This window comes from Thermobia domestica, chromosome 2 (assembly GCF_964235325.1).
Source record: "Thermobia domestica chromosome 2, izTheDome1.hap1.1, whole genome shotgun sequence".
Lineage (NCBI taxonomy): Eukaryota > Metazoa > Arthropoda > Insecta > Zygentoma > Lepismatidae > Thermobia > Thermobia domestica.
The window spans coordinates 247,086,664-247,110,959 of record NC_137455.1 but is presented as its reverse complement, the minus strand read 5'-3'; the positions used below and the strand labels follow the sequence as shown (position 1 = coordinate 247,110,959).

The 24,296-nt window shown below is 35.2% G+C and overlaps 1 protein-coding gene across 1 annotated transcript in view; it reads left to right on the top strand.

The window, feature by feature from the left end:
• LOC145678427 (semaphorin-1A-like) overlaps positions 1-24,296 on the top strand; it is a gene marked incomplete in the record, with an annotated part of 854,086 nt that overhangs the window by 685,574 nt on the left and 144,216 nt on the right. Inside the window, 1 exon segment of the mRNA XM_081748545.1 lies at positions 7,617-7,705. Coding sequence (XP_081604671.1) covers positions 7,617-7,705 — 89 coding nt within the window.

Below are 24,296 nucleotides of genomic sequence, written 5' to 3'. Positions count from 1 at the left end.
GCCCTTTGAGTAATGATAATAGCACGCTCTTTGCTAGTCTCAATGCGTCCCTATATTCTCGCGAACATTCTGACGTGCCCAAGTTAGTTACTTTGTTTTTTTTTTTTTTTTTTTTTTTTTTTGCAACTATTGTTTATCTGTTATTGTTTATTGCTAGTCTGCAGAGTAGTCCTTACATTAATATGCCATTGTCCTTGATAATCATTGCGTATTTACAAGCAGTTTGTTATTACTGTTAGAAGATATCAAAAAACAACAGATAAAATCTACTACTTAACGGTTCACATTTTTCTTTTACAGTACATAAACGATTAATAATAATAATAATAATAATAATAATAATAATAATAATAATAATAATAATAATAATAATAATAATAATAAGACTATTCCAGCATAAAAGTTATCAATTGCATCCCACTGGCAACAAGCGACGCATATTTTAACTTCACAAAAATTAGTTTCTCACGATTTTCTGGAAAACTACGTATGATAACATCTTCATTATGTCAAGTTGTTTGTCTCAGTGTGACATATGTCTTACCTCTGGACAATATCACAGTAAAACAAATATTAAATATTAGGAGTACATCGTACTTTTGGACTACATCTCATTAACCATGGGAAGATTGAGTAGTGTATACTTTAGCATGTAAGTTTCAGCTTAACTTGCATCATACATTCTTAGGATTACAAAAAGGAAATTTGTTCGTTTGCGTTTGAACAAAATTCTTAGGATTACAAAAAGAAAAAAATAATTTTTCCGAATTCCGGAATTTTTCCGAAATCCGGAATTTTTCCGAATTCCGGATTTTTTCTAAATTCCGGAATTTTTCTAAATTCCGGATTTTTTCCGAAATCCGGAATTTTTCCGAATTCCGGAATTTTTCCGAATTCCGGAATTTTTCCGAAATCCGGAATTTTTCCGAATTCCGGAATTTTTCCGAAATCCGGAATTTTTCTAAATTCCGGAATTTTTCCGAATTCCGGATTTTTTCCGAAATCCGGAATTTTTCCGAATTCCGGAATTTTTCCGATTTTACTTTCCGGATTCCGGAAAGTAAAAATTCCGGAATTGGCCATCCCTACGCACTATCCGCGTTGTATAGCTTCACCCACCCGCTACAAGTGTTGCCAACTGCAGCTCGCTCAAAATTCCATGTGCGGGGATGGGAAAGTGTTGCCACTTTTTTCTTTCCAGCCCTGTAGATAGATAGATACGAGCAATACCCCTTCGGCTTTGCCGCTGTCAGAAAATAAAGAACTGAGTAAAATAAATAACGAAGAGAAACGCCAGGCGTTGCCTCTGTCACCAATTAAGAAGCAGTGAAATAAATAACGGCAGGCAACGCCTTAGGTATTGCCATATAAATTCTCAAGTAAGCTGATATGCCCGTTCTTACGTAAGCTTGGGCTTAAATATACTCGAGATTGATCCTAAAAGCTTAGCGATCCCAAAAACGCTTCACAGTAATTTGATGTCGTCATTGTGCAAAATGTGGCCATAAGGAAGAATCGGGTGGACTAGGGTTTTGTATAGTTGTAGTTTCCTCGGCAGGTTTAGTGCATCCTGTTGATAAATGCTTGATCGTGTGCGTTGCTTTTACTGCTTTTTTCTTTACTTCTTTTATGTGAGGAATGTTCCACTTTTTTTGTACCGGTTTTTACTATTTTGTCATCTTATTTTTATGATTTGATGTTTATCTTGTGTCTACGCTATTAGGATGGAAGATTTTTATAGTAAAACCTGTGAACTTGATCACCTCTCTAACAAGTAAGTTGCCCATCTACTCATCTTGGCCTGGTTTGTCTTGAACCTGCATTTTCCCACAAAGCATTCGTTACTTATTACTCTGTAAGTTGGCCACCTATCTTGAAAGTTGGGCGCATTAAACAATGCTTACCCTATGATGATGATAATAAATTTACTTGCTTATCTTGGCCATGCGAAATGTCGTTTTATTTTTCTTAACTCTGTCGTGTTCCCATATGAGAGACAAATGTTCTGTATTTGTGACTGGAGACAAACATGTGTGGATTCGCACGATTTGTTCTTGGAGGTGAATGGCCAGAACACTATCCTGATAAAGGGGTGGTAAAGGAAGATGCGAATAAGAAAAGTACTTACAGGGATTCAGGAAATGGTTGTACGTATTTGTTTACCCTGTCTGTTTTGGTAAAACCATTAGTAACATCGACTCCTTTCATCAGAGGTTTGGTAATTCCGGAAAAGTCTGAAGATTAAAGCTAAAGTTCTCATTTGTCAACTATTGGCATTTGACGGCCTGTCGAAAGGTAGGGGGGTGTTTTGAGATATGAATTCCCTTAAGATTTTCTCAAAAAATCTTTTGCTTCGCGGGAAACACTTGTAGCTTATTAACAAGAGGTAATTAATTACAAAATTAGAATGTGCATATGTGCCAAAAAGAATAAAAGAAATACAGTATGTCTAGAATGAATCAACATTAATAAATTTGTTATTAATAACAGATTCGCTATTTTTCGAAAGATATCTACAGAAAATATTTATTAAAATTTTACAATCAAGAAATACTAGAAACCCTATTCTAAAAATACACCAATCACACTTATTTTCTGTAATTTGGCCATCTGTCTAAGTTGGCCACTTTTCAATGGAGCCGATTGTGGCCAACATAGATAGGTTTACTGTATTTGTGTTTTGGATGCTTTCAAGGTTAGCATGCATTTGTCACACCTTTGTAGGATGAGATATGATGAATTGCTTTGTGTCCAGTAAGCTGTGTCGTCCGCAAAGAGGCCTATTTTCATGTTCAGATCAGTGTTGCCAGATTGGGCTACAAGTAGCGGATTGGGCGATTTTTTAAGTGTCCTCGCTACAAAAATTTCGAATTGGGCGACGCTACATTTTGGGCTACTTGTAATCATCTGTGGGCTATAAATCTTCAAAATACGCTACTTTTTTATTTTCATAAATAACATGAAGGATCATGTTTGTTTTTAATTTTATCATTGATGAATCAACCGGTATTTCTTGTGAAACATTTATACTTATGTAGGCCTATTAGATATTGTAACTCAAAAGGATAATTCAATAGTATCTCAATTCATGTCACAGTTACTACCGTACTACAGAGATACTGCATGATGCTGTTAATTTTTTTCTCTCGTAGTGATATCAATATTCAACAAAGCTTTGGTATTGCACCTGATGGTGCATCTAATCTGTGCGGTAATAATAATTCTCTTTACATACGCACGAAAAAGGATAACTGAAACATAATATTGATAAAGTACATTTGTGATTCTCTTCATTTATCCTGTTCACATGCTTCAGAGGAATTGTCTGGAAATGTAACTTATTTGCTCATTGTCAGAGAAACTTGGTTCTTAAATGGAGCTATATATGTTGATAAACGGTGGCGAGGAACTACTAAATCGTATTCCCTAAAATAAGGGGATTCTACTGAAGATTCGTAGCTTTTCTCCTAAAATCTGTTTGTCTCACACATGCCCACCATTTTAATTAGAATTATTATACCATTAGAATTATTATCTAAGGGATCTCAGGTTGGTGAGATTTAAAATGAATGGCGTTCTCTGCTAACAATGGACTGGGAAAATATTTTTTCTGATGGCATACCGACAAATGGAGCAGATTTCTGGTGCAAAGTAATAACCATAAAAAATTCTGCTGGTGATTTCGCTCTGAAAGAATTGTCTCAATTTGCACTGATTTTGTACCCCTTACCAATTAGCAATGCAACTTGTCAAAGAGTGTTTTCGAGAGTAACTGTAACAAAAACAAGACTCTGAAACAAAATGGGGCTAGAACTTCTTTCTTCAATTCTCCGTGTTAAAGTGATGTTTGAAGACCGAAATATATACCGTTGTAACATCACATCATAGCAAAACTGCTCAGATTTAATTCGTCAGTCTATCACAAAGAACCAGCCGAAAACGAAGATAAGGAGACTACGTACATTTTTGCCATACAATTTTGAATAGAAATTGAGTAATAAATATTTTTCTACTTATTATGTTATTAATTGATCTTACGACTTATAAAATATGACTGAGTTAGACAAAAATGAATATAAATTAAGCCTATTACTCGAAACTCATCAGCACGTGACTTTTATTCGAGTTAGCTGATTGTGGGTTCATTGAATTTATATTCTATACCTATTGATCAAGAATTGTGCAATGCAAGTAAGACTGTAATGTAGTGAAAAATAGGTGAAATACTATTTTGGGTGATAATTAGTATTAAATTATACATATCCTATCCCAACCTAACCTAACTTTAAAGCCAACTTACCTTACCTATTCTAACCAGATTTAACCATACAAAATGTAATCTAACCTAACCTAAATTAAAAAATGTACATAAATTTACGTAAAATAACATATAATTGAAAACAAAGCTGAAATTCAAAAATAATGAGTCGCCCCACCAAAAATGATTCATTTCTTCAAATATATATAATTCAAATACAAATAAATAAGATTAATTAGTACAGCTACATAGCTGTAAAGAATTTATTTTTATATTTGGGCTACAAGTAGTTCAAGTCCACTACTTTTGAAGCTCGTAAATATACTTTTTAATCTAAATATCTGGCAACACTGGTTCAGGTTTTGGTATATTAGTGTGTCAACATACAGAATGTATAGCAGTAACATTCATTTATATATCAGTTACTTCTGCACTTTTGTTGGAAAGTGTAATACGTATTTTAGAAGTTCTTTATTTATTTATTTATTTAAAAAAAAAAAAGAAAAAAAAGACGAGGTTAAGCCATACAGCACGAAATCAGATTGTTCAGAATTTGAAGCGAAACTCACTCCTGCTCTGTCAGTGTTTTTTATATTTTAGTTTTTCCAGTTTCCCACGTCAATGCCGTCTAGTGTCCAAGCTATAAGCCAGGCTGGCTAGTTTCCAAATGACATAAACACCAACCCAAGGCCACCGAATAGACTCAGATGAAGATTGAGAGTCATTTTGTTTTCCTGGCAGCCTCTTTCACAGTTATGCAGGGATTAGTTTAACCTTGACCTGTGCAATCCAGCATTGTTACTTATTCAAAGGAATTGTACAAAAGCCTTAATAAACAAACATGGAGACGATCTCTTTCAGAAAACTATGTTTTTGCTTTTAGTGTAATATAATTTTTGTTATTTTATATACTTACAGTACTTTTACTTTTGTTGAGGCTTCAATAGTTAGTAATGTACGCTATTATGCTATTATTATTTATTTATTTTTACTGTGAAGGAATCTGTTATCCTAATGTGAGGATGGAAGCCACGCTGGTTAAGGGGTTTCATAATAGTGGATTCGATTCCAGGCCATGTAAACTTCTGGTTACAACCTCATGTCTCTTTTTTTATTCCTGTTTCTTTGTCTTCTCTCATGGTTTAATTCTTTCGTCAGTGCACTTATGAATTTATCGTTCACCCACATTAATTTATTGGTTATGAAGCTGGACAAAATACTACATCATATAATTTCATTTCACGTTGGGTAGTAGTTGTGTCATGGTACGTGAATATTGTGTACTTCATTTGCTTGCCATTATCATGTCGTTGTAATATCAAAGTAGTCTCGTCTATGTAAATGCAGGAATATGTTGATCATATTTAGGTCACGTTTACTGTATATCTGGAACCTTGGTAATATGTTCTTTCTATACTTGGTTCTTTGACTTTATGATTTTAAGATAATTGGATAGACATGTTGACAGTCCCAGAATCGCTTATATCATCAGGAACAGTAGAGACGTGGAAACTTGAATCATTGTACAGATCTTCATGAAAAGGATAAAACTACTGAGAGTAGTCATCTAACAGAGATAGAGTGAATTATTTATTACTGCAAAATGATCTAAGCTGTTTGAATGCGCTTTAAAAAACACTGAATAACAAATGTCATATTATAAGTTTTCATTTAACATGTCGATTTGAAATATGCAATAACCTGACGTAGCATTTCAAAAAATAAAACCTTATGTTGAGTTGGCACTACTGTTAACCTGGTTGTATCACATAGTATGCCGAACAAGCTTCCTTTTGGAGTTACAGGCTGCCGAAAACATGAAGAAATGAACTTTGAAGGTCCATAGCTCCAGTACTACGTAGGACCTACCGTAGTCAGGTCAAGACTTCACTTAGGATCTAGTATATGCCCTATCCAAATATCCATGTTTCAGAATCCTGCAATACTTCCGCAACAATTTTATGGAGGTAGTTGGTGAGTACTTCAAATAATATGCTTGTAGCCAACTCTATAAAAATTGTTGCGTGAGTACCTTAGGATTCTGAAGCATGTATTTTTTGGATAGCGCACATATTAGTTCCTAAGCGAAGTCTTGACCCGACTACGATAGGTCCCATGGTATTGGAGCTATGGACCTATAAAGTTCATTTTTTCATGTTTTCGGTAGCCTGTAACTCCGGAAGGAAATATTTGTGGACGCAGGTGGTCTATACTTTCAGAATATTCTTTCCCTAATGTTGAACACAAAAGCACTGCCACTCACATTTTCATCAAAAATGGACTTCCATCTTTTTTTCCCTTTGCCCTTCATTTATTTATGAAATATAAACAAAATTGCCTAAGTCGTTTTTGAGGATAAGTTTTGAAAAGAAAATAATCACCCAAATAGTTTACTACCCTCTGTGGATTTTTAAAAGAGGACCTACTTACGCCACAGTAGCGTTATCAATAAAATACATACGTGTATTTATGAAATATGAACAGAATCACCAATGTCGTTTCTGAGAAAATCGTCCAGAAAGAACCAACCTCCAAGAATACCAGAACCAACCTTCTGTTTTTTCTTAGAGAAATGTCGTCGTGTCGTTTCACTAGAGAATCATCTAAAGATCTGAAGGTTAAAGTTGAACAGTATGGTCTTTAGGATAGTGAACATATTTACATTGGGACAAACTTTCGGACAGACATCCGAAAATTTGTTTCTCGGCATGTAGGGGTCATAAAACTGTAAATTCATTGAAATATCGAATTCATTTTTTTACCCCACGATCCAGACCTTCTCTCCTATTGATGCTCGAAAGTATAAAAACAATAAATAAGAATTTAATTTGTTTTTACGGCACTGATATTTTTTAGACTAGCTAAATTTGATTACTTTCAACAGTATCCATCTATATATGAAACAACAGTTAAATAACATAGAACATAGGTGTAGTATATAATTTATAATTCTCATACACTTTAATTTGTAATTTACTTTTGTGTACTGTAGTATTTGCTAGCATCAAATGCCAAGCTTATCTGCAGCCAGTTTTGGAGATAACACATTAGTTCATTCATTTCATAAAATAAGTATATAGACTAGTTTCACATTATGTTTTTTGAGGTATAGCTAACTATAATAGTCAGTACGCAACATAATACTGAGTGTTGCGTACATCATTGTCCCCCCATATTTTCGCCAATACCAGGTGGGAAATTGTAGACTGCCTGTGTATGAAAAATTTTCTATGTTGAATAGTCTGTTACTGCATTGTATGCTCAAAATAAAGTGTGTTATGGTCAGTTAAGGACGAATTGTTTTTGCTTACGTTAAGTCTACTGGTTAAAATTAATTATTTGTTCTCTCTGTTTTCAGCACCTAATTTTGTGAGTTCTATGGAATATGAAGATTATATTTTCTTTTTCTTCCGTGAAACTGCTGTGGAGTACATCAATTGTGGAAAGGTAAGATACGGACGCATGGCAATAAATCAGTTTACTTTATAATTTATTTTTTGATTTTCATTGGTAGACGTATATCCAATGAATAGTAAATGAATTTAATGATGTGTGAACAAAGTTGTCACTTATAGAGCTAGGATTCTATGTGCTGCACCTTATTTTATTTATTTATTTATTTATTTATAACAGCTTTCAGATACAGCACTAGGCCATTTTACACTGAAACATTTGAACAATTTGTTAACATAACAATTTAATAACAATTTGAGGTGAAGATGGTACAACACAACAGCGACATTACAAAAATAGCTTATTTATAGATGAACTGAAAGTATACTCACTTGAAAAAACGTCTACGGTTTCTGGTAACTGATTATAGGCACTGACAATTCGGTTTAGAAGGGACCGTTAGACAATATTAACTCTCGCCGCTCAAGTGTAAAAGAGATCACTAGACCGTGTTGTTCTAGCGGGTACGCGAAAACTGATCTGACTTAACAACTGTTCACATGATACGTAGCCATTTACAATGTTTTGCAAAAATATTAGATCAGAAATTTTGTTTCTCACTAGGGGAGGTTTGATATTGAGGGATTTATTTATTTTTGTATTTATTTATTGCTATTATAATCCTCAAATTAGCTTATCTTGCAAAGAAAACATTAAATAAACACTATTAACTATGTTTTTGTTGCATCTTTGCATTGTCATAAACTATAAACACTATTACATTAAATAAACACTATTAATCTTGAATGTCATAACCTTTTTTTCACTTCATTTTTTCTCCTTTTTTACATTTTATTCCTATAATAATTAAACACGGAACACCGAGCGTGTACAATATCGTAATACTTTCGCATAAGTGCAGCCCCGATAGGTGATAGCTATTCAATAGAAAGTAAAGGGAGGTAGCAACATCAAACTGACCCATCACGGTTATCACCAATTGGTACTGTTGAATGCTTTTATACATACAAATATTAACTTTGTGACCGGATGGGTTGACTGATTGTTGATTTGGGTTTTAGCGTCCTGTTTAGCACCAAGTCAATATGAGTCGTGGACCTGCAGCTTTACGTGGGATCCGAACCAAATGAAATCCCACCGGGAATCGTACCCGGGTCTCCCACGTCAAAAGCGTGTATGCTAACCACATAGCCATGAGCCTTAGTGATCGGAAATGCAACTTCACTGAAGGAAATATTGAACTGTTGAAGTTTTCATGCAAAGGTATCTATCTCAACATAATGAATAGGGAGAGGAAAGAAATTTCAGAAAGAAAATTCAGTGTACAAGCTCCTTTTGATAAATTACTATACACAAATACGCCAACAAGTCTCGCAAAGCCGTCCAGTTTATATTCGATTGTCTGTATTTCTCGGATTAAATTTGTTTAGTAACAGTATACTATAATAAAGTTTAACTCTTATGCTCGAAGACTATGGATAGACACAAGAGTTTTTCGCAATGCGCGATAAAACGAAATGCGTCAGAATTAAGTAATTACAGTTTCTTGACGTTTTATAATATTCTATATGTATTTTCATTGGTTTCCGTTGCGCGACAAAACGCGAAATTTCTAACAATACGCGAAATAACGGAAATACGTTTTCATTAATTTAAAAACGCCAGTTTTCCGCTGACGGAACGGTAGAACGTGGCATGAACGGTGCATTTTGGATGATTCGGACACGGCTATATAGAACATGTTGCACGTTAACTTTTACCATCGCAGCTGGATGGGGAGGAACAGTTTTAATTAGCTCGCCAATGGCATGAACTGGGTGATAACTGACAAACGTACAACAATGAAGGAGAAAAATGTGGAAATATGTAACATGCTTATGCTTAAAGGTAACTTGTGCCTATGTGTTTTCAGAAGGCAGCAAAACTTTCCTACTCATAGTAAGTTGTTATTGATTTTTCCTTCAGTTTGATTTTAGAAAATTCTATAAATGAAATTTACGTCAAGTGAAATATTCAGTGTATTTTTTTTTTTTTTTTTTAGGTAATTAATGGTTTATTTCTGTAGTGATCTATGAATAAAAGGAACAATTGTAAAAAATGTCAGGGAATATCTTTTCCATAAGAGCTACAAAATGCGAAACTTTATTTGGAAAATGCGACAAAACGCGAAATATGAAAATCAAAACGCAAAAAACAAATCTTAGTGCAAAAAACTCGTGTCCCTGTGGGAGACAGTGCTGACTGAAAGAAATTAATGATAATGAAATGTAGAAACCGATCCCCCAAGAGAAACCATCTGCACGATCTTTGTTTCGTACAAAGTGTAACTTGTGCGCATTGGGATTCAACAGCATTCACCAAAAGTGAGCTCTCTTTACAAGCGTTGCCCGAAGATGAAGATTTGAGGATGTCTTGCTTCGGATATTGGAAGAGTTCTGTCTCGTCTGTGTTTTGCCTTGAAATCCTTTCTCGTTGCGTGGGCAGCACTTCTACCACTGGGCCATTGCGATTACAATAGTTAATTGGAATAATTAAATATACTTCGATGCAAAAATATGTATAATTAAAATTCTTCAACTTGGAAACTTAGAATGGAAATAGGTTAATTTTCTGTCAAAACATTTAAAAAAAAAATATATATCAGGAAGCTTGTCAAAAGTGAGTGTGCTCCTATGAGCCTATGGTGTAGCATTTATCGTAACCACTTTTTTCTTGACACACAGCTAGAAAGATCAAATTCTATGTGTGAAGTCATGTATTTCTTGTTTAAGTCAAGTATTTCAATAACTAACAATTCCCATTTTAAGAGACAGAGTGTAAGTTGTACTTACTTTTTCCTCAACGAATAATAATTAAGGTGTCAAGATTTGTGGTCACTAAATCGTTTCGAATGGGGCATAAAATATGCCTTAGTTCAAAACACGCCGTAGCCTTCATATGAAGCACCTTAACACTTTCAATCCTAAGTTCGAGTAGAACTTATTAACGCAAACGCACTAAGCTCGAGTCTAACTCGGTAATATTGTAGCAAGTACACTCAGCAATACCAATAAACGTTGTATAATCTTACAATAGAATGTTTAAAAAATATATTTTCCATATAATTATTTTGCATACTTACCTTCTTTCTATTACCTGATACACATGTTTTGAAAATACACTTAACTGACAGGAAGCTGGAATTCGGTATATAAACCTAGAAGCGAAAGCATTAATACTCTTCATATTACATTTACGGTAGCAATCCTAAGATTTATTTATTTAATTTTGTCAACAAGACCAAACAGCCTTCTTGTGATGCATTTATAATTCTTAAATTTGACTTTAATGAAAACAACAATAATTTTAAAAACAACATCGTGTCTCAGTTTTGTCGAGACCCCAAATTAACATATTTTATTTTCAGCGATAAGGAATTTACTATTATATTAGTTATATAATTACATATAATTCCTTGTATTATAATTATAATATGGTATCCTCGTATTATAATTTCTTTAAAGCTCATTCGAATTATAGTGTATGTACATAACCTAAGAAATTAGTGTGATTTACGGAAGCAATCGTGTGTACAAGAAGACAATTCATTTACAATATCGTCTGTAATTATTTATTCTCTTTTCCATAAGTCATTTTAAGTATTTAAATAAATTCATCTTTTATTTTGAATGGCTCAGATGCAGGGTTTTGCCTTCGTAATTCAAAAATGGGACACTGAGAACATGACAACTGCTATCATTGACTCCTTAATTGAAAGTGCAGAAATATTCAGAGTTTCTTTTATATAAATGATTCATGAAAAACCTTCATTCTTAAAATTTTACCTAACTAGTGGCAATACTACATTTATTTTTATTACATATGAATATCACATATCCCATTCTGGCTCTTAGCCAAACTTTTAATCCTGTCTTGGATTCCAAATTCATGATCAATTGCAAGATAAGGTACTTGAGGAAAAGTACCACATTTTAATGTATGAGGAAAACATACTTGAGGAAATAACCCGATCCAATCCAAGGACAAAAATGGTTCCTGGGAAATAAAATGCAAGAAAAACTAGGGAATCGATTATGTAAGAGTCTATTTTAAATGATTGACAAAATAAAGTAGCTAATACAATGCTATATTTATAGCTAATGGTTAAATGACAATCACTAGCAATACTGATCTATTAATGCCAGAAATGTCAAATAATTTGCGATGATGCCCGAAGTTTAGAATCACCAAAGCTACTAACTACAGTTAGAGCCATACTGGTATGTTTGTCATAGTTCTTTCGTTTTCATCTCCGCTTGCCAGCTTCGCATTATATCTGAAAACATGTGCTGATGAAATGTTATTTACGTTAGCAATAAATTGAGTTGGTATTGAGTCAAACAGTGAAGTAAAATCAGATATTCTAATGGTTGTAATTTTTACGTTGGATTATTGTATAATTGTCCAAAACATAATTGCGCGCAGATTTTTTCTAAGCCCCTTAAAATCGTCAGTTTGGCAACAACGCATTCGAAGTAATAAGAGAGGAAATACTGGGGAAAAATTAACGTGACTTTCGAACACAGCTCACAGTTTGCTGTTTAAAATACTCAGTTTCTCTTTTGTTACTTAATGTAATAATACTTTTAAAACAAAATAGTACTTTAGCGAATGCGGAAAATTTTTTGAAGAAAATACACACGCATTTCGACAAATAATAATAATATAAGTATAAATAATAATAATAATAATAATAATAATAATAATAATAATAATAGTAATAAGCTGTTAAGGAGTTCGTACTCTGTCAGTACAATTGGAAGAAAACACTACAGTTGTTTCAGTAGTCGAGTAGTTTAATTTTGTGGTGATACAATATTTCTGAACCTCGTTTGAATCCCACTGGGCGATTTTATTTTTCTCTAACTTTTCTGCTAATCTTGTCGTACAATTTGTTTTAATTATATGTATTGCGCAGGGACGATTGATAACTTCCTAACTTAACAAAAGTCGCAAGGGCGTGAAGTGTTTTTTTCTTCATATTTCCAATGTAATTCCTCCACAGTGGAAGTCACTTCTTACGTCGATCCATACATTTTTATAAGTCTTAAAATAAGTGGGGAATTCTAGTGTTAAGGAAATCACCATAACTCATAATAACGCTTTCATTACTTCTAAATTTTTTATAGTACGCAGTCCATAAACAGAATTTCCACATTTTTATTCCTTTATTCAAACTTACCGCCAAATACTTTTTTTTTTAAATACTACACTGATTGTCATGAAGAAACACGTTAATGGATATCTAGAAGTAGTCTCTTGACCTTGATTCAGTAGCGTACGAATAGGCTTTATTTCCTCCCTTTATAGAAATGCTAGAAGTTGTACTAATTTATATTAATTCCGGTTTCAATTCTGATCCTCTTGAATCAAAACCTGTAGAAAGAATGCTTTCATATGGATTCAGCGTCTGAAGTACGACTAGAAGTTGTAGATCTACCACTTTCGGTTTTAATACTAAAACCCATAATTTGGAAATCACCGTTGTTAAAATATGCAACGTAGCTCACTTATTCATTGAAGAGAAGAAGGTGAACTAATTAATAATTTAAATTGTCAGTTAATAGCACTGATACGACTAAAAAGTATTAAACTCTATAACAGATAACACTATAACACTATTACTGTTTTTATAATCGCCCTGTACTGTTTATTTGACCCATGAGGGCTTAACCTGAAAAGAAAGAAACTTTTCAGCCTGGTCGTCGTCGTCTGCAAGTAAATCCTACACCAATCAAGGATGTTATAAACGACTCGACTGCACCAGTCCCTAAGGATTTGTAAGCACTGTTTGTTTAAACTTTGATGTATGGTATATTGAGGAAGAAAAATTGAGTTCTAGTTATTATCAAAGTAATTTAGAACAAATTTTCTTTTTTCCATTTTTTTCCTCAACTATAACATTTCGCGAAAGAGATTTGTTTCGAAATTGTTGTAAAAAAGTTGTCTTATGTGATTAAGTCTTAACTCTCATATCACGCATTTTGTGATATCGAAGAAACCTTTAAAGTAGCTTCTCCAAAACCCAGCTTTCGAATCCTTCCTCAGCCCTAGTTATTCACACAGTGAGAGAGATTTATTTCAAAGCTTCGTTTCCTCTCTCTTGCGCTCTTTGTCTCCGACTGTAAGCTGCTCGTATCTGAAAGACACTAAGGTTGATTGTCCTTTGATGAAAGACCTGGGACAGTAGAGACATCTTTCTGTGACCTAAAGAAGCTAGGGAAAGTGTACAAAGGAAACGAGCACTTATCTATCATGCTAGTCTCTCTCTGCTTTGTTCTTTCTCTCTCGCTTTTCCCTTATTTTTTCAAGTACATCCATTATGAGGGAAATGTAAGGCACAGGAACAAAACGACGGACAGAATCCCTAAGTCTTGTTCCTCGTCCACTAGTACTGTGTTGTTTCCGGTAACCGTTGGATGACTTCCTTCCATCTTGCAGTGACGAAAATTGAGAGTGAGGAAGGAGAAGATCATTCATTTCTTTACAATTTGTTTCATGTTTGTTATCGATACCTCTTTTTAAAGGAGAGGGATGGCAAATAATAAATAACCTTTATCCTCATTAAGTTAAGGTAGAAAATAAAGCAATCTTCACTGATCCTGAAGTTGCTGAGAAAAATAAGTAATGCTGGCGAACAAGGGCACCGATTTCTCTGTAAATTTGGGGGGGGGGGGCATTCAGATGCACAAAGCATATATGAGGATTTTAAAACAAATTGCATTCCAATTAAGCCAAATATTGTAAATTTACAAATACAGTAATGGGACCCACATGAGCTTTGGGGGGCCCTCGGCCCCCTCGGAATCGGCGCCCTTGCTGGCGAGTATGTGCTGAAATCGCTCTGAATATGCTACGTTAATGTGTGTTAAATAGTATTAAAAACAAACTTGCTTGTAAATCATACATTCTTATATATCAGTGTTATAAATCCATCATATACAGTACTTACGTCAGTGTTTCAGTTATTTAAATATTTATTAGAAAACTATTCGTTCGCATTTTCCAGTAATAATAATAATAATAATAATAATAATAATAATAATAATAATAATAATAATAATAATAATAATAATAATAATAATAATAATAATAATAATAATGTAGTTTTTGGGCTAAGTTTTGTTTGTTTCGGATTATTTGTAGTGTAGTGTAGTGTAGTGTAAGGTAGGGCTGTTCCGATAATCGAGTAATCGATAACAATTCGATAAAATTTCAAAACCGTTTCATCGATAAAGAATTTTAATTTTATCGAATTATCGAACTTTCGAGACTCTCGAAATGATCGAGACTCCCGAAATGTTCGAGACTCTCGAAATAATCGAGACTCCCGAAATGTTCGAGACTCTCGAAATGATCGAGACTCCCGAAATGATCGAGACTCTCGAAATGATCGAGACTCCCGAAATGTTCGAGACTCCCGAAATGTTCGGGACTCCGGAAATGTTCGAGACTCCGGAAATGATCGAGACTCCTGAAATGTTCGGGACTCTCGAAGTGTTCGAGGCACTCGAAATGTAAAAAACATTAGACAACTTCGAGACACTCGAACTCTTCGAGAGTCTCGAATTGTTTGAAAGCAGCAAATACTGAAATATATCAATATGATCGCATTTGTCGAGTCGCTTGAATATTTTGAAAAGTTCGGGATTATCGGAGTGTTCGGAAGAAACAATGAATTCGAGGTTATCATAGTTGTATGTAATATGTATTACATATATGCAGAGTGTTTATTTTAAAACTTCTCTCCTTAGCAATGAAGTGAAGGAAAAGTTTTTTCCCCACAGATCTGTATAAGGTTTAAGCAGTCTGTCAGAAGAGAGAAAGAGAAAGAGGAAGAGAAAACATGCATCACCTGAATGGAATTGGAATCTAAGACACCATTAGTCTACTAATAGTCACTTTGCCGATTGCGCCAATAACGGGGCAGGCAGAAAAATAATTTTAATATGATTTCGAGGATTTAATTTTAAGTTCTGGATAGAGACAGCTACTGATATAGGTAGAGGTAAGGAAATTCGATAAGGCTGAAGACTTATCGAACTTCCGTTTCGAAAATTTACTCTCCGGCGCTCGAATGCCTTCGAGTATTTGAGATTGTCGTGAAACAAACCTTGAGAATTTTGGGTGCGAAGCTCCCTATTACAGGCCGTCCTGTCTGTCTGTTTGTATGTGGCATCCGACGATAACTTTTGAACGGATTGTCCGATTTTGATGGAACTCATTTTAAAATGCTCTCGTTTGCTTTCACCAGACACCTATTGTTTTGGTTGCCATACCACAAGGGGATTTTTCCCGAATTGAAGTATTTGTTCTTGCTTTGGGCGTAGGCGTGTGAAAGCTACGATAACTTTCGAATGAATTGTCCGATTTTAAAGAGGATTGGTCTAAATGCATATGTCAGGTATCTGTTGCTCTTGGTTACTTTACGATATTTGATTTTGTGCATAAGATGCCGTGCGGCTCTGGGCATTACCAACCTCAGATTCAATGCGTACCTGAGAGGGGGGATGCGGCCGAAGCGTGGTGCCGACAACACCACATTCATCTACGACTGAGGGCACACTCCCTACATGCCCTCATGGCATGGTGCTATGCACAAGGGAGAACTTTACATATGAGAGAACGAAGACTAAAGGAAAATGAAATTAAATGAAATCTTCCAGTTTAATGACCTACTATTATGTCTGTTAAGCTAAGAGAGAAGTATGATTAAGGCAAGTGAATGATTATGGAATAATTGGTGGAATGGGAATGTGGAAGGAAACGGGAGTACGCCGAGAAAACCCACGGACACGATGTTGTCCACCACAAACTTACTTGGTCGGGGATCGAACCAGGGAGGGACAAAAGGGATGAAGGGGAAAGGGGAGAAAAACACACATCCTCTGACTTACATTTCGATGGCTCTGATTCAATTTCCATATCAAAATAACTTACGATCACTTCTTAAGGAAAAATAGAAAACATTATTTCCTCAAGAGTTCTCTCAGCTGCTTCGTATATTGTTGCAAACAGACCTTCAAAGAAAGATGGCCGTGCAGTTACTTGCTTTGCAGTTGTTGAAAGAAATATTAGACCCTATTTCTCCTGTCGTGTCCTGCATACAATAGACTACTTATCATTGTTTCTTTCTTTTCCGAAACAAGAAGCCAATGTCTTTGAAACCGATTACGATTACATTGCACTTCGGTTGTAATCAGATTTTTCTATGGGAAACAAGGTTATACTGCTAATTCAAGCTGAAACGGTGCTGGAAATTGTGTTTAAGTTACTGTAGTGAAAATGTCAGCGAAAAGATCATGTGGGATATTCGGATCATTCTGAAGCTTGGATATTTGGATAGGGCACATACTAGTTCCTAAATAAAATCTTGACCGGACTACGGTAGATCCTATAGTATTGGAGCTATGGACCTATAAAGTTCATTTATTCATGTTTTCGGCATTCTATAACTCCAAAAGGAAGCATTTGTGCACCCAGGTTGGTCTATACTTTTTGTTTTATCTTGGTCTCAGGATACGGTTGCCATATTTTGAAATTAGAAAAGCGGGGGATTCTAAACCGTAAGTACTGATGTGAATTTGTGTATTAGAAATACTGACGATCCTTCTGACCATTTTTTAGTGATTTCTTTGGTAAGTGACACTTCCAATGTACTTTTCTAACAAAACTAAAGTAAAGAAAATTTAGTTTTTGCCTTTAATGTTTTATTAAGTTCAACAAATGTGAGTCTCGAATTGTAAAGTAAGTATTAAATAAGTATTACAGTAAAATATCTCTAATAAGGATTTCTGTAAGACAAGTTTTCAAAAAAAAAAAAAAAAAAAAAAAGCAAGCGATATATGGCAGATGTTGTTCATACGGTTTTCTCTCTAAGGAATACAAAATAATTTCTAAACTTTTATCGTACGAAAGCTAAAACATATTTAGGAGTCTTGGTCCATCTCTTATAAAATTTCTTATCATTTTCAAAGATTTCTACTTGAAGTCATACTAACATACGAAAATACCACAGTTTCACAATATATGAAATACAGTATAAACATTTTAAAAGAAAAAATACTAATAATGAATCTAATCTAAACAATATGCTAAGGATCCGTAGGTTCAATTTGCAATCATTTCTGAATATATAAAGACTAGTTGAACATATAGATTACGTAACAACATAGACGTGTTCAGTTGAACTGGACAGAATGTTGTCAAAGAAATACGCACCCATGAGATCATACATTAGTATTCATGGGTTGAACCAAAATGTGTATGATTATGCCAAATTTTTTACATTTTTCATTCCCTTTAACTTCCTTTAAAAAATCTCGATGGCATAAAATCTTATCATAAAATTGTACGCATGATACGTCTTTCATATTGTACAAAACCAGTAGTAATAATTTGACAGTTTTTCCGTTCATCTTGTTTCTGTCATCTGTCCATTCGCGATTGAGATTGACACAGAAATGTAGCGGTTTACGTTGAATATAACAATACTTTATCAACAAAGTCGTCTAGATTTTTCTCCAATCCAAAAAAGCGGGTGGTTTTTCGTGATTAAGAGATGATTAAGCGGGGGACGAATATAAGACCTGAAAATCTGGTGGTACCCGCTAAAATTAGGTAATGTGGCAACCCAAACGTTGGCGGTGTTGTTTTGAAACACTCTATATAAAATAATGCACCACGTTATTCTAAATTGATGCAAAACTCTTACGTTTTTAAAACCTACATTATTCGTCCAGGAAGCAATCTGCCTCCATCAAACGACGCTTCTGGATCCGCTAGTGTGTGGATTCATCATAATGTACAAACCAACTGTATAGAACATATGCTACACTGTATATTCACTGTCGAGGAAATAGATTTATTTCCGTTTTTCACCTTCATTAAACTTAGTGATGATTTCAAGGTTTCCCCCGCGTAGTCTTATCATACGTCCTAGATTCAAGCCCGATCCGGAAAATTGTCTGGAATTAACTAATACCGGAAATTTTAGGGAAAATGGAAGACTGGGAAATTTTGCTGTGTTTGGTCAAGTGCTTGCCTTGCATTCTGTCTTGTGCTGATATTTATGAAAAAATCAATAACGATAAGGTGTTCTTCGCAAGAATACTTTACTCAGGAAAATAATTAAGACAATAATATAAAAAATATTTTTTAAGTATAGAAAATGAGCATAAGCATTTTAGGAAGTTAAGATTAGACTTTTCTTAACTTCTCAATAAACACACACATCATTCTTAAAAATATCCAGAAATTATGGTAATCCTACCCCGGGAGATTTTGAATACACAGAGGGTGAAAGTGGCAAAAATACTGGTAAATCACGGTGAACATGATCAGAGATATGTTTGTGGGGAAATATTCCTCCTGAACAACCCCTGAAATCACCACTGATTTGACTAACATTTATTTTACTGAAAGGCTAAAGGCGGAGTTTGCGCCCAAAACATCATTATATTTGTTTGCAGGAATGTGTGAACTAGTGGCCATTAAGAGAAAGCAAACACGACAGAAGATAACACATTTAGCTTAAAAATAAAATTTTGCTATAACATTTTAGCAACACCGTGCATGATTAATATGGTTGAGGTGTTGGACGTATACTATATCGTATGAAGAGCAAATTACCCTATTTGTACGTTTAAGACCGTATCTCTGGCAACACTAATACACTAGCAGTTAGCAAATAACAAACAAGAGATAAAATTCAGGGAAAAAATGAACGCTTTCTGTGTGGGGGGGAGGGGACGAAAAAGCAATCCCTTTCTCTTTGCAATAACTTATCAGATGAAAAATGTTGTTTGACTAGTTTGGCTGCAAGAAGGAATCATTGGAGAAGTGAAGGAACCGAACTGTCCATCACTACTTTTGATAATACCCGAAACTTCAATAATACTCGAAATTTCGATAATACCCGAAACTTCGATAATACTCGAAATGTCGATAATACCCGAAACTTCGATAATATTCGAAACTTCGATAATACTCGAAACTTCGATAATACTCGAAATTTCGATAATACCCGAAACTTCGATAATACTCAAAATTTCGATAATACCCGAAACTTCGATAATACTCGAAATTTCGATAATACCGGAAACTTCGATAATTTCAAATACTCGAAAGGTTTCGAGTAACCGATGACAACTCGATAAATTTTCTGTCCCGAAGTTCGATAGGTCCTCAGCCTTATCGAACACCCCTAGTGTAAGGTAGGTCTTTTGTGAATGTCGAGACTGTGCGAAGTGTGAACATACACCATAATGTGAAATTCACATAGGTATACTAATCGCGTTGTCACTATATAAAATTTAACTATTAAATAATAGAAAGAGCAGATTCGATATACAGAAATCGCATTATCATCCAGAGTCTACCCGTGTGACAACTTCAAGCTTTTACTCCCTGACTTAGACATTTGAGTATATTAAATTGTAGGTGCATTTAGCAAAGTAATAGTAAATTATATTAGTATTTCTGAAAGTGTGAATTAATCGATATTTCTGGCAGTACCTTGAAAATTCTTACATATTTTTGTATACCAGTTCGTTGTTACGATCTTTCTTCTCGGCGACTTCAATCATGTTCTTTAAATCTAGCCACCGAAATAGTCTCAGTCGTTAATATAACCAACGTTTGAGACAAAACAATATTAAGATATTGAAAAATTAATTTGGAGGGGAATATCTAACAGATAGCCCTGCCGATTGGCCCCAAAATGTTCTCAATCGTTAGTTTATCGAGTTTATCTTACTTAAAAGCTTTTAATACTTTAAATTAAACCAGTATAGTAATTTATTCTCGTGATTCGTAGCATACAAATGTGTTGAATTAACATATTTATGTAATTTGTAAATACGTTTCCTTTTCTCTCTCTCTACCTCTTGCTAATTGCTGTGTCCCCTGGAATACGAGGGAGGATGCTAAAAGTTTGTAGCAGCGGAAAATATAACATTGCAACGACTCTGTGTGTGTTGCATGAGCCGGCCTGATGTTTTATTGACCTTTAAACAATGGTAAGGGCGAATCAGTGATAGCGTGGTTGAAGATAACATCGATAAAGCAGCGTGCATCATTCTTTGTATTGTTAATCATGGAGTTGTCAGGGCGTGATTTTCGTGCATGATTTTATATGCCAACAAAGAGGGCTTAATCGCGGAGTAGAGTGTTGAAACTTTTGTAAATACTTTTGGGAAGTTTCCCTTCACAAGCCAGTGTTGGAAATTGGTTTCAAGTGAACCTCGTTCCGAATGGCCTACACTGCAGACACCCGAAGTCATCAAAGCTATGAGGCAAATGATGAAAGATCATCCCTATATTTCTTTTCTAAAGAAAGAAATGATTCTTAACATTGGGTCATTAGCAGAGAAGACAGTTGTACATGAAGACTTGGTCTCAGGGAAAGGTGTTCTTCACTGAGTTCCACGTTCATTCACGAAAATGAAAGAAAAGGGTAAGGTGGAGCGGTGTGAATGTATGTTCGAGAAATTCAACCAAGGCGCAAGTTGTGATATTTACAATATATTCACCAGTGACGAAACGTAGATTTACCATTATGATCCACTTACAAAACAGCAGTTGTAAATGTAGTTATTCGAGAATGAAGAAACCCCAACGAAAGTGAAGAAATCTCGGAATATTGGAATAAAATAATTGCATCTCACGAAAAGGGCATGTTGCGACAGCTGCACTTGAGAATTGACATACAGTGAATGCTGAGTTGTACTCGACAGTTTGCCTTCCGAATGTGTTCAGAAAAAGAATGGCCTAACACCCAAGATTAAAATTTGATCCTCTGCTGTTACATCATGATAACACGAGTGCCCGCAGTGCTGCTATAACTGTAGGCTAAGCCGCGGAGGAGTCAGATTATTGTTAGATCCACTATATTCGCCGGACTAAGCATTTTGCGATTTCCTTGTATTCCCCAAAGCGAAAGAACTGTTGCGTTGATGTCGCTTTCATCTGACAGTGATGTCATTGCTACTTGTTTAGAAGCTGTGAAGAACATTGAAGAAAGTGTATGGGATGAATAATTTTCTAAATGGTTTCAAAGGATGAAAAAGTGAATTCGTGTTCATTGAGAGTACTTTGCAAAATCGTAAATGCTTAGTTTCAATTCGATGACTTCCGTGGACAGAGCAAAAAGTTTTGGCATGCCCCTCGCATACTATATTTGACTTCCTTCCGGGAACATTTACACATTCCTGATTAAATGGAAACTCAATTTTTGTTTTAACTCGATACAATTTTATATGACACTTTAGACATTAGGGTGGAACGTTTTGCACTTTTGTTGAAAAATTCGATGACGGCTAATGCGGAAGAGGTGCCATTAGTTGCTCAAGCCTTAGTGAATTTTTTGGGGAATTTTTCGGACAACCCTTACCCTGCCCCAACTTAAAGTTTTGGTCCATGGTCCGTTAAAGGGGTCCAAAACTACACTGGACCCCCTTAAGCTAACCTAACCTAACCTAACCTAACCTAACCTAATAGAACCTAATATAACGTTATATTATGTAATCAAACGAAAATCAATAGAAAGAAGTGGTGTCAAAGGCACTGGACCCCCTTAACGGAACATTGACCAAAGTTTTTACCGTGTCTGGTTACGCAACACGCACAGCACCAATGACAGAAAAGCTACCTGGGGTCGTTTTTAGAGTTGCCTGATGGTTATAGTACAGTTATTTTATTAAAAGAAACTTTTAGCAACGCCAGTAAATAATTTACTAATGTTTATGAGTCAAAGTACAGCCATATTAGCTCACTTGTTGGAATGAATCTCCAGAATTTGTTCAAAATGGCACTTTAAAGATAATTGTAGGCATAATCTTTGTTACAACACGGTGTTTTGTGCAACTCTTCGCTTGTCAGAATTCACCACGGGGAGGTGGTTGCACATCAAGTTCCGCCCACCCAGCCACCCAACCGATAGGCCTACGTTGACCTTTGACATTAGGTTACGTAATTCTTCTTGGTCTCGAAGCGGAGCATTCTTGTTCTAGACTTCAGTTTGGCTCTAACGCAGATATCTCTTGTGTCCTGGCCTCAATTTTTCGACGCTACCTCGGACACTAGTTTCACTGTGCGTTCCACAGCTTGACTATGGCAAGGGAACATTGTTGTTAGAGTAGTTGAAGTTCTGCTGTTTTCTTCAAGCTGCTGATCCGTTGTTTCGTGTGATAGACGGCTCTGTTAGATGTTTAGGCCAGTTAATCATGTCGTAGTAATTTTTGGCTGTAAAGTTTAATTTCTCAACAATGAAGTCACGTGGGTGGCCTTCTGACGCGGCACATTTTTATCCTTCTCCAGCCTAACATTCCAATATCCGGATTTTCATCTGTTGTCATCGCTATCGGTAGGTTTTCATGATGAGCGTAATATCCATTTGTTTGCAGAACGTAATGAAGTGTGTGTTGTAGTTTTTCTAGCAGAAAACGTGATAGCTTAACTATGCTAAACAAATGCATGGCGCCCATTTCGCACGAAGGATTTCGCCGTATTGAAAACCAGACGGGAGCGTATACTATAACGATGCACTGGGAAAGTAGATGCAACAATGAGTTAAGTTTATCAGTACTGATGTAGTAGCGAAGCACACCGCAAGCCAATGTAAACTATCGTGAATATGATAATGGTCCTGGTTTTCTGTTTGCTAGATCGGTAGTGCACGTTTCTGTTGCAACAGCATTACAAATTTCAAAGAGATAATTCTGGTCGCTGCTTAATTTTCTAGTTCAGACACCCGTTCAACGGGAATGGGTGTAAATTAGACGATCGGTGTCGACAGGTGTTGCAATGGGAACTCCTTGGTATGAAGAATGCAAATGAGATGCTGCAATATTTTTCCTAACATGCTACTATCAAGTTATTCTCAAACATAAGGGTTTCCTGCTATATACGAAATAAAGACAATGTCTGTTGCATTTTCCCCCTTTTTTGAAAAAGGTATAGCTCTACCAAATTCAGCACCATTTAACAAATACATGTCACATTTTCAACATAGTCAGTGAGACTTTTCCTACATCCCACGTTACTTACACTGTGTATTGGACATAAAAAATGCTGTTGAACATTCATTCTGTAATGTTGCGCCGCAAAATTCATAATTCGAACTATATCTTTAAACAAATGATTTTAGATGGGCGCATCCGCGCCGCGCATGAAGGAGACGAGAAAGTAGCAGTGTAGTGGAAATTTTAGCTTGAAAAAAAAAGAAAAAGAAAAAGAAATACACGTTGAATGAAGTGTTGAATATTCTGACCACTTTGAAATAGAGGAGCGTTTATTTTCCTTACGACACATACCGAAGATGGTAACTGTTTTCCCCTTTAATTTACAGCCTCTGTTATCCTTCGTACGTGCGAGAAAAGTTTCATCTATTTCCACGGTTGTTCGGGGTGCTCCTATTTGGATGTTTCTAAAAAGTATTTTTTAAAAAGAGCACTTTTTTTTTTTTTTTTTGATTTCGACTCTTGGAATAGGAGGGGATAGTGTTCTAATATTTACTTCTTTCATTTTCTTGTTATAGTCATGTATTACACTGGTACAAAGTAATGAATTCAGCCCTTTTTGTTTC